Source organism: Neodiprion pinetum, chromosome 7, assembly GCF_021155775.2.
Source record: "Neodiprion pinetum isolate iyNeoPine1 chromosome 7, iyNeoPine1.2, whole genome shotgun sequence".
Classification (NCBI taxonomy): Eukaryota; Metazoa; Arthropoda; class Insecta; order Hymenoptera; family Diprionidae; genus Neodiprion; species Neodiprion pinetum.
Window position 1 is genome coordinate 8,185,974 of NC_060238.1, and position 12,063 is coordinate 8,198,036.

Consider the following 12,063-nt stretch of genomic DNA (forward strand, 5'->3'; position numbering starts at 1 on the left):
CATAAAAACCTAGGCGATAAAGATTGTTGAGACACCCGGTAGATCTTAAAGTAGTAAACGGAGAAGATTCTCTCCAGATTCCACTACAGCGGTATCGCCGACTAGTCTGTTCCAAGGTAAAATAAGAGAGTAAAAGTCTATCGTGTGTAACGTATACGTAACATAGTTAAGTGAAATCTGCTGTCTCATTGATAATGTAAAAGTAAGTGTAGATCTTGTACAAATAATTATATGAATATTGTTGCACCATATAATTGTAGAATCTCAACGGTTATGCCGAAACGAAACGAAGAGGTTTTAAAAAATCGAGCAAATCCTGAGAAAAAACGGCTGCTTCGAAAAATTTTATTCCCATTAGTTCCCGAGGCGAGATAAATCAATGATCGGTTATTTATCGGTCCTTCTTTACCGATATTGTTAAAACTGGGTATGAAATAATACCATTGGCCAGTAGAGGCGGTAATTTTAAATTGCGAATAACGGTAATCAACCGAGATTCGAAAAAAAAAAAAAAACAGATTAAAAAGAACACCAAGAAATTCGAAGAGAAGAATCAGATAGATAATTGCTCTCGTCTGTCAGTCATTTCTTCAATTATCGTCTAAAAAAATTGATTTACAAGTATAACGTGTATGTTTAATTGCCTGTAAAGGTATCATCGAGATCGATCCATCGGTTCGAGGATGGAAAGAAAAAAAAAAAAATTGTAAAAAAATAACGTGTACGATAAATATCGCGTGGGAAATGAAGGAGTGAATAAACACAGTTGCGTGCTGTGTTCGCGTTGGCATAGCAGACAAGTGAGAAGAGGAACAGGTTTCACCTTCGGCCCACAGATCGCAGCACAAGAAGGAACGAACCTTACCGGCACCTGGCATCAGTCGCTAGAAATTTATCTCGGACAGACGATGTTCGTCCGGTAACAAAATTTGTGCCAAAAATGAAGGCAACGCCTATCTCGTGGCAAGGTGAAAAGAAAAAAAAAAAAAAAAGAATCCAACATATTTTGCAAAATTTCTTATTACAAATTTGCCGATTTCAATTTTAATCCGTACTAAATTAATGACGAGAGAATTAATAAAAAAAAAAAAAAAAATTCACTTGGTTTGATTTTAGTTTATCTATTTGAATCGTGATGGTTGTTTATCCTTTTTTTCATCATCATCATCATTGTCATCATCGTCATTATTATTATCATCGTGTTTGTTGCTATTATTATTGTTGTTTCTGTTTTCATTGATGGACCGTTATGTCCAATATCGATAGTAAAAAATAGCCCGTCATTTGTCTGGTTTCTGTCTACAGCAGCTTATTTTACTGCCCGTAATTTGATGCTCGACTAAAAGTAAGCGATGAAAAAATCTATTATAAACTGGCGATTAACCTCTTTCAAATATTGATTCATTATCTAACTTCTACTTTCCCAACAATTACGGTAAAGTCAGTTTATTCGAATTATGAGGACTTAGATAAAGGTATATAGTTGTACGTATAAGTAGATGCGGTATGTTGGAAAGAATAACAAAAGAAGAAAAAGAAAATCTGTTAAATCGTCGATTGCTATTGGTAATTGTAATAAATAACGAATAAATGAGTAAATAGTAACGAAATCAAGTTTTTCAATCTCCATTCTGAAAGTTTATTGACGATAAGTGGAGTTATTAAGTACAATACACACGTATTTTATTCAATAAACAATACGAATAGCAAATTTGGTGTGAAACAAGTATGTTTCGATTTTGATCTTCTGATTTTCATAATCGTCGTGTATTTCGTACGTTGAATATGTGTATAAATTTTTAAATGTGAAAATAATATGTTAGTCATTCGCGCGCTGAGAAGAATAATCGCAGGTTCAGTTGGGTGAAATCTCTCGTCTATAATCATTTTCGCAAATCTCACAGTTCGTGCGAATCCGTCCGTATTCACGATACTTCGGCAACTTAGTCGTAGAAAGTCCGGTTTGACGTGTATAAAGATAGAACAGTTGGATAAAAAAAAAAAAAAGAAAGAAAAAAACCGCACAGTGTGCGAAAAAAAAGAACGAAGTAGAATTTATTATTCGCATAGAGAATCTTCGCATGAAAATTACCTCGGCCGGCGAGCGAAGTGATAAATAATCGGTTGATTCATGAGGTTTAATTACAACGTACAAGGTCATCTATGCCCATCCCGATTCTCTCGATCTCGGTGTCGGATCTTGATCTTTGCAAATCCTGTACCAGCTTTGCCGATAACGCGTTCCATTATAAACCTCGAGCTTATGGGGTGTCCCGTTTATCATGAGCCATGGAAAATACTTTGAATAATATTGTTTTGAACCGTGAGCAGCGTCGTTTTTCAAAAATCTTCGTGCAATGAGTTATGTCAATGTTAGAATCATCGAACAGAGGTTTTGAAAGTTCATCAATGTAGTTTCATTTTACCCGAACGCTGCATCCTCATATCGGAATGATATGAAATTTGAGCAGAAAATTAAGCTCAATTGTTAGAGATTTTGTTTTTTAAATACGTAAATTGTATCGTTAATTTTTGTAGTTCACTTTATCGGTGAATAAAATTTTTAACAATCATCTGACTGATGTTTGTTTATTTTATTTTTTCACATCTCGTCTAATGAAAACAATTTGTTTGGTCAAATGTTTTAAAAAGTTACAAATAATAATAGGTCGATTCGTTATCGAAGAACCCGTGTTTGGATTTAATCACTTTTATAGGTTCAATAGTTCTTGCTTATTGGGTTCAGTATTATGTTTTAATAAATAGAAGTAAATATCGTTTGTAAATATTACTGGAATAATTAAGACTCTGGGAAACCCTCAAATTATTAACTCAATTCGAATGATATTTTTTGATCTGGGTACATTTTTCAGTTCTATTTGAGTAAATTGTATAAATGAATTATTAGTAATAATGGAAAAAAAGTTGTTGAATGAACCAACGCCTTGATCGCAGAAAATATACTTGATTTAAGTGCGTCTTACTGTTCGGGCCAAAAAAAAGAAAAAAAAAAGGAACAAATGACTAATTGTCGAATCAAGCCAATTAGGAAGAACATGAATCAATAAATCCACTAATTATAAATTGAAATTTAAGTAATCTCTGTACGGTAACGACTCAATGAAATCGACTTGTGAAAAATTGCTCGCCACCAACATTTGAGACCAAAAGTATTAAAGTATAAAATCTTGCCATTCGACGAGTTTGACATATGATTGATTCGAAACTTGACACCCTCTAAGCAGAAATAATTAAGCGTTGGAATCGCGCGGCAATCGAAAAGGATCAGGACGATGATTAAGGCTCAGGGATGATCCTGCAGAAAAGTTTGCAGGATGATCCGATGATGATGATATAACGACGAAGATGAGTCTGCTGGAGTTTTTAACCAGTTTACTTACCTTCCTCGCGTTATCTTTCTTGCGGGTCTTTGCGGCTTTTTTCCACCTAGGTTCCGCTGCCGGTGCTCAGAGACAGGAGTCATTAAGGACGTTCCCACCAAAAACACTTTTCTTCTAATATTTTCCAAATTTTGAATACACATACTTATGAGTGCCCTTTATGTGTAGGAATTTTTTAAAACCCTTCTTGCGGTGCTAAATTTTGAAATATTGCAAGTTGAAATTTACATATTTAACATGTGATCCCTATCCTAACCCCCATTGTGGCGCACCTTTTTTTTAAGTTACTACAGTAATTTTCTTGGAATTTCTATGAAAAACTGAAAATCACTAATTGAACATATAATAAACATGTTTCTCAAAAAATAACACAAAGAAGCGGTATTCATTTAATTATAAAAAATGTTAAAAGTGAGCTACTTTTCACTTTTTTTTCATTACTTGATCAGTGAGAAACAGCGACTTGGCAACGTTGCGTTGGGCGGAAAGTTCAAAATACCGTATAGGCGTAGTAGTTGTAAATAAATGTGAACCGCTCACAGATAGGTTAACTGTAGGCTGTTGTAAAGAAAAATGCAATTTTTTAAGTATATTAAGTATTTATTATAAATTATTTTTCAACATTAATACTCGTTATGTTAACATCATCAACAATTATAGATTCAAAAATATAATCAATCATATAATTTTCATAAAAACTATAATTTTATCAAGTAACACAAAATAAAACATTTTAGAAATATATTATTTTTTAGACGTAGGTATTTTTTTAATTTTCTTTTTTGGTGATTTTAAATTCTTAATCTTTGGCGAATTTTCATTTTTTAGGAAGTCTAAAACTGCCGTTAAAATTTTTTTATTTTTAGTTATTCGCACTTTGTTATTATCTAATTTTTCGCTAAACAATTGCACAATAGCATTTTCTCCACCTACTCTATAGATTTCCCTCAAATTATCACAAGAAATGTCATTTGAAGCCAATTTTTTACACATATTAACTGAAATAATATTTCTTAATTCGACTAACATTTTTAAGTTTACTTTAGTTTTATCTGAGTTGGATAACTCTTCCAAATAAATATTACTGTTTTTACATGCCTTTAATACACCACTTCGCAGGTTTAATGTATTAATTAAGTCTTGAAGTACCAGAACGTCATACGCAGCGTCATGAAAAGATTCCTGATCATTATCAGGGTGTAAGAAGTCGTTACTTAAACTCTCTAATTTAAATTGACCCGGTCCTTTCCTATCAACCAAAGACTTTCTGAACAATGATAAAGTGTCAGCAAAACCAACAATTAAATCTAAAAGTTCGACTTTAACATTCATAATAGCTCGTAAGAGTCGTGGTACGTCAAAGCGAGCATTATGTGCAACTAATAAACATTTCTGTTGTCCATCGGATAAGCTAATTAAAAATTGTTGAAAAGATTCTAAAGCATCAGAAATTTTGAGTGTTACGACTTGTTTGTCTCCGTAGAATAAGTCTCCATATTTATGATGAAGTTTAGTAACTGTAGTGGCTGACGATGAAATTTCGGTCTTCGTGTGTACATAGATATTAAAAATTTTACAATCACAGATCGCTGCAATTTGTATAATATGAGCATCTGAGGCGAATCCAGTTGTTTCTAAATCAAAGTAAACAATTTTTGTTTCATCATCTAATGCAATATTATTATTATCATCACAGTGTTTACGCACGTAATTGTTTATTTTATCCATTCCACAATTACTCTTATAAGTTATACCTTCATGTCTTTCGGTATTTTTACGTAAAAGTTCTCGTTTCTGTTTTAATTCTATACGTCTTAATTTTTTTGCTTTAGACTTACTCATTGCCAATCGTTTTTCTCGTTTCATTTCACTTCGTTTAACATAATTGACTGTGTGAGATCCAGCAGGAATATTCAGTCTTTGCTTAATATTTATAATACTTCGTTCACCGTCATTTTTAGCGCAGACGGCGTCAGCTACCCTAATATCACAAGAAAAGCTAGTACTTAAACACTTGTTTTTGTGTGCTTTGTTTGCTATAATATTGTTAAAACTTTCATTGCCCTGACTTGAAGCGGCAATAGAAAATTTATGAGAGTTTTGTGCGTATTTATCGAACAAATGTAATAATTCTTCATACAAGGTTTCATCAGATAGGTTTAGAGCATGATTTTTACTTGGGTTACACCACTTTCCACAGTTTTCATGTCTGCTAAAAATATGATCCGGTATTTGTCTCAAATTTCTAGCTAAGTTTTCGGAATTGCCCTTATTTTGTGCAACAGCGTATGAAAAACACTTTTTTAAATGAGGAATAACATTTGTTTTATTTAACTCTCTAAACTTATCGCGTAATTTATATAACTCTTTTCCAAAATTTTTGGTTAAATGATTTTTGTCGGCTAATTTATGATACTTTTGACCTGGGTTATCTGCTCTTACTGCTGCAATCATTGAGCTGTCTTCATCTCCTACAATAACACGTACTTGTAGTCCTGCTTCCTTTAAGATGTTGCTGTGATTAACAAGTTGAACTCCTGCATCAGCTTCCATTGCCTTAGCACTTCCGCAGAAGTTCAATCTACAATCATGATCATCTTTTTTATGCCCCATATCACATTTCTTACATTTTCTATTTCTAGTTGCGTAGTCTAGAATTTTTCCTGACAAGAAACCGATGATAGTGCTATAACCGTTCAAACTATCATAGCTACGCCCGTTACCGCGTTTAGACCAGCCCATATCAAATGACACAATGATATTTATTATTTCACCTAGTGTATTATCAAATAAATTTTGATTATCATTTGAGGAAAGCGTAAGGACATCTAACTGCGGGAAAATATCTTGGGCAATCTCCACTGGTCTGAAATAATAAATAAAAATAGTTAAAATAAAAACATTAAACCAGATTTACAATTATTTTTTTTTTATTTTATGTAGACAATTCAATGCCGTGAAATTAATAGCAATACATTTTTTGTAAAAAATACAAGTATATAATGTAGATTAGTGCTTGTCAACTTATAGAATATTTAATTCAATTCTTGATCGAAATATTGTAAATAATTACAACAAGATAAAGTCTCTCCTTTATTTTGTGTAAAAATAAATGTTGTTGTATATTATACATTTACTGATAGCATAATAATTATAAATCACCAGTTTATGTATAATATTCAAATCCTAAGATATAAATTGAAACAAAATAATAACTACTTCTGCTTAATATTATATTACAAATAATTCATTCGTAGAAAATATAATTTTACAATTTTTCAATAAATTATATTACAATTTTATAAAAATCAGTGTTGAGAAAATGATTTATAATTATTATGATGATCAGCATCAGTCCATTGAACAGTTCAAATGAATTAGAATGGATGCTTACAATGTGTCACACAGCTTTTTGACATTTTTTATCACCAATTCTTTTTCCTCAGAAGCAGCTCGCTTGCAACTTTCTTTAGCTTCTAATTCTATTGCTTGACCAACTACAACTTCGTACTTTTTATAAATTTTGTCTATTACTCGAGGTAAATTGGCACAAGCAAGAATTTTATTTAAGCCAGTATTTCCAACACCGGCATGAATAGCCCCTGAAACATTCAAATAGTAAATATCATAAATTTCTTATAAAATAATTGTAAAGCTATTAATTATGTCAATTCAAGTTTTTTACTTTTACACATAAATAGAATATTGCGAATTCACTTACCTAAAACCACGGACATATTGACATCAGAAACACCATTGGTGGACTCTGCGGTATTAACATTATTATATCTGCCACAAGTATCACATTTTATCTTAAACTTTACGTGAAGTCCTTCTCTGTTATAGCCGTACATTTTTTCCATGTCTAAAAGACTGCTGCAGCTGGTGCATTTGAGGTTTTTAGCTAATTTTTCCAATGCAACTATACAATTCCCATCTGGAATTTTACATTGAGTAGTTTCATGCAGTGTTTCGAGAATTTTTGTTTTTTTAGCTTCTGACATAGCTGTTAGAGCTTTAGCTACTCTATCGCCTACTTTTTTTTTCACAAACCTCCCATTCTTCAAACGTGAAGTCATTATAAATAAATTATTTTTTAACTCCAAGATAAAAGTAACCTCAAAACATTAAAACTCTGTAGCACACGTCTCAGATATAATAATAATATACAGAAAGAGAATACAATGTTGCCAGATCTGAGAAACGACGCAATGGGTATATTTTTGGACTTCTGCGCACGTTCGCGCCACTGAAAATGTACACTGCACCTCAACTTTTTGTTATTGCATCATAGTATAGTTTACATAGGGGGACTGTTTTAGAAGTTGAGGACCACTGCTAGGTGGGAACGTCCTTAAGGTGGAGGCTACACGTTGTAAGTGCAGAGACTCTCGGGAGATGGAACAATGTCGTAGAAATAATTAGCTTTAGTATTTTCTGATTGAAATGACGGGGGCGGGGTGCAAGTTCCGAATTTGAAAAGATCCGGAAGCGCCTAATTCCGAATTATTTCGTGGCGAAACTCACAAGAAAGGAAATCAAAATTTGGAGAAACGAGAAAGTTTCGATCGGTCGGAAACCCGACGACTCAAAGTTCCAAAGTTCAAGATTCCGAAAATTCACTTTGCGATGGTGCAAAGTTCCAATGGAGCAAAATTCCAAAATATAAAGTTTCGGTAGAGTGAAATTCCGAAAATTTAAATATATTCTCACACAGTGTGGTTTACTCAACGAGTCGGTGTGAAAAATCATAAAAAACCGAAAGTCAGAATGACCAGGATTTCGAACGTAGAAATATCGAAAATCCAAAACAAAGAAAGATCAAAGTGGCGAAATACCACCAAGCCTGATATTCACGGAACTGAAAATTTTCGAACATTTGGTGTTTCGGATTTTTAAATTTTCTCATTTTTGCCCTTTCGGAACTTTATACTTTCCAAACTTTGAGCGTCGGGTTTTGGGCCGTTTGAAACTTTGACGTTTCGTCGAAGTTCAATTTATTGACTTTAAATTTTGCCACCAAAAAATTTCTAAGATTGGAATGGATGTTTTCTTAAACTCTGAAGATCTTTTATTACTAGTTTGAACTACACTTGGTAATTTTTTTAAAGTCAATTGAACCATAATTGATTGAGTCTTTAATCAACCAAGTCCCAAAAAAGATCTTCAATCGCGTTGAAAATTTGATGCGTGCTCTCTGGTGGTCCCAATTTTGGGCTGAAACGAACAAAATTGAAATTTTCTCATTATGTGGATTATTTCTAGGAACATCAACCTAAATTCACCCACTGAAGTCGAAAATGTAATGTTTCACCCGTGTTTTAAAAAGAACGTGTTATTTTTCACAATTTTTGCACGGCCATTTACAATCAGAAGAGGTACCTAAAGCAATGTAATTACCTCAAATGTGGGTTCAATTCAGGAATAATTTTAATATGTAGTTTAAAAGTGCTCGTTGAATTTTTTTTCATCATTTTGTTTTTTATTTATTTTAATTTTTTTTGCAAAAAAGTCACACAGTTCAACGGTTGAACGATAGATTTTCATGTGAATGCCAACTTTTGTTTTCTAACGCTTTATCAATTATACGATAGTCACAGAATTATCTGAATTTTTTATGAAAAAAAACTATGACGCACGAAGTTTTTTTGAAATAATCAATTTTCGACGTTATTCAAATCAATACCCGGCAACTTACTGAATACAAATAATCCGAACGCATATTAAAATACTCGCTTCTCAAAACTTCAATGATGTTCGAGGTGTGTCTGATCTTCATTATTCTGAAGCTCATTTATTGATCTAATCATTTGATTGAATCTCGACGGCTTCAAATATATATTCAACCAAATCAATAATCACAACTTCAGAACGATGACATTATCGTATATTTTTTTTATATGCCAAAATTAACCAATACTTACATCTGTAATATTTGATACAATTTGCACACCCGATACGCTTGCAATTTCTTACAGATGCCTAAACAAACTTTATAGTATCCCGCTGCAATGTTTTGCACGAAGTTTAAATTTATTCATGCAGAAAAATGTTTTACCCATCGCTTACATATCCGCGTTCCTGCGAATCTAAATATCGACATGTCCTCGAGTTTCGAGCTATAATCAAAGTTAAGGGGATTGATACAAGTCAATTTTGACAACGTTCTGTAATACAGATTCAGTCACGATAGATTCACTTTCCTTAAGAAGAAGGGAAAAAGAACAACTCAATATTTCAGACTGCATCGAAATCAATCAGCGATGCATAAACGAGAGCTCAGGTCTCCTGAAACTCACGCTGGTTTATTGTTCAGACGAAATTCAACAGCGATTACAATTTATTTCGCGAAAATAGCACGTTATTGAAAAAAACATATTAAAGCATGAAAATGGCAAGATATTGCATGAAAACTTTTTCCGATCGAACGGGAAATTTATTTCTGTGTAAAAAGGGATCAGCTAAAATTTGAAATCAATTTCGCTTAGAGCTTAAGAACATGGAGCTTGATTAATAAATTATGGAATTTCGAATCCTGTCAACCGTCTTGTCACAGAGCTCATTCTGCCTTTAAAATCTGGAACGAAATCCAAATTAACTTCGCGAATAATTTGGTTAAGAGCGTATCGCTTTGACGTTGCGATGTAAATTGATTAGGTAACCGTCTGGCAATGAAGAGAGAATTAGTTTTTGTAACGCTGAGTTCAAATTTTCATACAAACATATCAATTGATGAACAACGCGAAGCGTGGAATAGGGGTCGATTCATACCTATATTCGAGATAATAATTGCTTGTTTGGTAACTCCTGTCGCTTATTATTGGCCACGGTTTCGATCAATACCTCATCTGACGTCGATTCCCTCTGACAATGATTCGAGTTACATATTCAGCAACGGGTAAGTAACTAAGTACGCAATAACGACTATAGACGTATGACAATTGATTTTGGCATCCGGTACAAAATTCGTCAGCTATTGGAAAACTAACAATTACTAAATCTCGTTTTTTTCACTTCTAGGACGCTCATTAGGAGTCTTGTGTTTTGAGGTTATGATATTTTGAGCGGAAACACCGCTCTACGATTTTGGGAAAATTTGATTTTTTTTTGGCACAAATAATATTTCAGGATCCTAACAGTTTGGACGCATTTTTTTCGAGACCACCTATTCAAACTTGGAGGACAGATTACTTGAACACCATTGCATGGATCGATTGGAAATTTTGACAGTAGCTTTACAATTACATTACATATTTACGGAAGTACGTAGCCGTTTTTTTATATAATGTAAAATTTTTTTTTTGCACACAATTTACTGCTCATTTTTTGGCCATTAATCGACTCATTTTTTCAAAATTGCACCATTTCTACAAAATTTGATTAAAAAAAAAAAACCCTTCGCACTTCCATAGGCAATAGTATATAGATTATATAATTCTTTGATTTTTCTTGTCAGGTATTATACTTTACGAAAGATCCGTCTTCCCATGAAGGAGTTTTATTTAAAAAAAAGGCGATTTAAGAGTTAGCCTCTGCCACCACCATTTTGAATCAAACTGATGACCATAACTTTTTTTCCATACTTCTATATTTGTTAAATAAACCCTGTGAAAATAAATCCTATTCCTTGTTCCATGGTCCCAAGATAAATCGTCAAAGTTGGGTCGTGTTTTCGACCGTTAGCTTATATTTTTTTTGATTTAAAGAAATGATCAGTACAATCCAACTGAATAAATGAGCATTTAATTATACTGCAATTTTATGTACATACAGGATCTTTATTGCGGGTATAAAAGTTGATTTCTTTTGATAAAAAGATTTTCACAATTTGCAGAGAAATACATGTGTGCAGGAAGTGAGAGTTTGAAGATACGATCGAAACTTTCCCTTTGATTTTTTCGGCCGATAATTGATTGCACAAATGATAAGGCAGATTCCTATTTTTGGCGCTAATATTCAACAGTATGTATTTCTAGATTTCGTCGTTTCACACATCATATGTTTTTGAAAACCTTTGTGTAATCATTTCACAGGAATTGGGAGTGCGTACAAATTCACCTAAAATATTATATACAGACTTTGTGTAAGTTCAAGTAAATAAAAGTATGTGTCCAGACTTTGATCAAATGTGTAGAAATGAAGCTGTTTGAATTTGTTTCGCAGAACATAAGAATTTCGCGAAGCTGTTCCCGAAGTTTTACAATTATTCACACCCTTGCAATCGTACAGTTTCGCATCAAAATTCAAAAATCTCTCATTTTTTGCAGAGCAATAAAAGAATCGCAAACGTTTAATTGAAATACGTACAGCGACCACTTCCCTGATTACGTAAATTCATGCATTCATCCACGGAAGAAACGTGAACAATTGTTTTATTAGAACAATTGTATAATTATTACTATGTTAACATTACCTGCCTTCCGCGACATTCCGCGTGCTGATCAAATTCAATGGCTCTTATTCCTGCTTTATTATTAGATTTATTTGCAGAACAAAGCTGCGTTAGGTATGTCCAATTCCGAAACGTGCTTGGAATTTTCCTCTTGCGTGTTAACGATGCGCAGAATGATTAATTGTAACTTCATTTATTATTTTTCAATTATCATACGTCACACTAGATGTTTTTAGTATAAGTATTTAATATTACTCGTCCTTATTCAAG

General features: G+C 32.9%; 3 protein-coding genes across 5 annotated transcripts in view; 1 reads left to right on the forward strand and 2 right to left on the reverse strand.

Moving 5' to 3' along the window:
• LOC124223835 (peptidyl-prolyl cis-trans isomerase 1) overlaps nucleotides 1–3,441 on the reverse strand; it is a 31,883-nt gene extending 28,442 nt beyond the window's left edge. Inside the window, exon 1 of the mRNA XM_046636156.2 lies at nucleotides 3,402–3,441. The gene's annotated coding sequence lies outside the window, so the exon portion shown is untranslated. The remainder of the gene's footprint in view (nucleotides 1–3,401) is intronic.
• LOC124223834 (PAR-domain protein 1) overlaps nucleotides 1–12,063 on the forward strand; it is a 236,833-nt gene that overhangs the window by 81,367 nt on the left and 143,403 nt on the right. The gene's annotated exons all lie outside the window — the stretch shown is intronic.
• Nucleotides 6,629–7,457, reverse strand: LOC124223836 (uncharacterized). The gene is made up of 2 exons (XM_046636157.2): nucleotides 7,123–7,457; nucleotides 6,629–7,003 (listed from the first exon to the last, which is right to left on the reverse strand). The coding sequence occupies exons 1-2, from the start codon at nucleotides 7,403–7,405 to the stop codon at nucleotides 6,792–6,794; spliced, it is 495 nt and encodes a 164-aa protein (XP_046492113.1). The 5' UTR covers nucleotides 7,406–7,457; the 3' UTR covers nucleotides 6,629–6,791.

Bases quoted from the DNA above. Each gene is read 5' to 3' on its own strand.
- LOC124223836 (XM_046636157.2), bottom strand. From the start codon at position 7,405: ATGTCAGAAGCTAAAAAAACAAAAATTCTCGAAACACTGCATGAAACT. The intron at 7,004-7,122 runs GTAAGTGAATTC...TGAATGTTTCAG, and splicing joins CAATATGTCCGTGGTTTTAG to GGGCTATTCATGCCGGTGTT.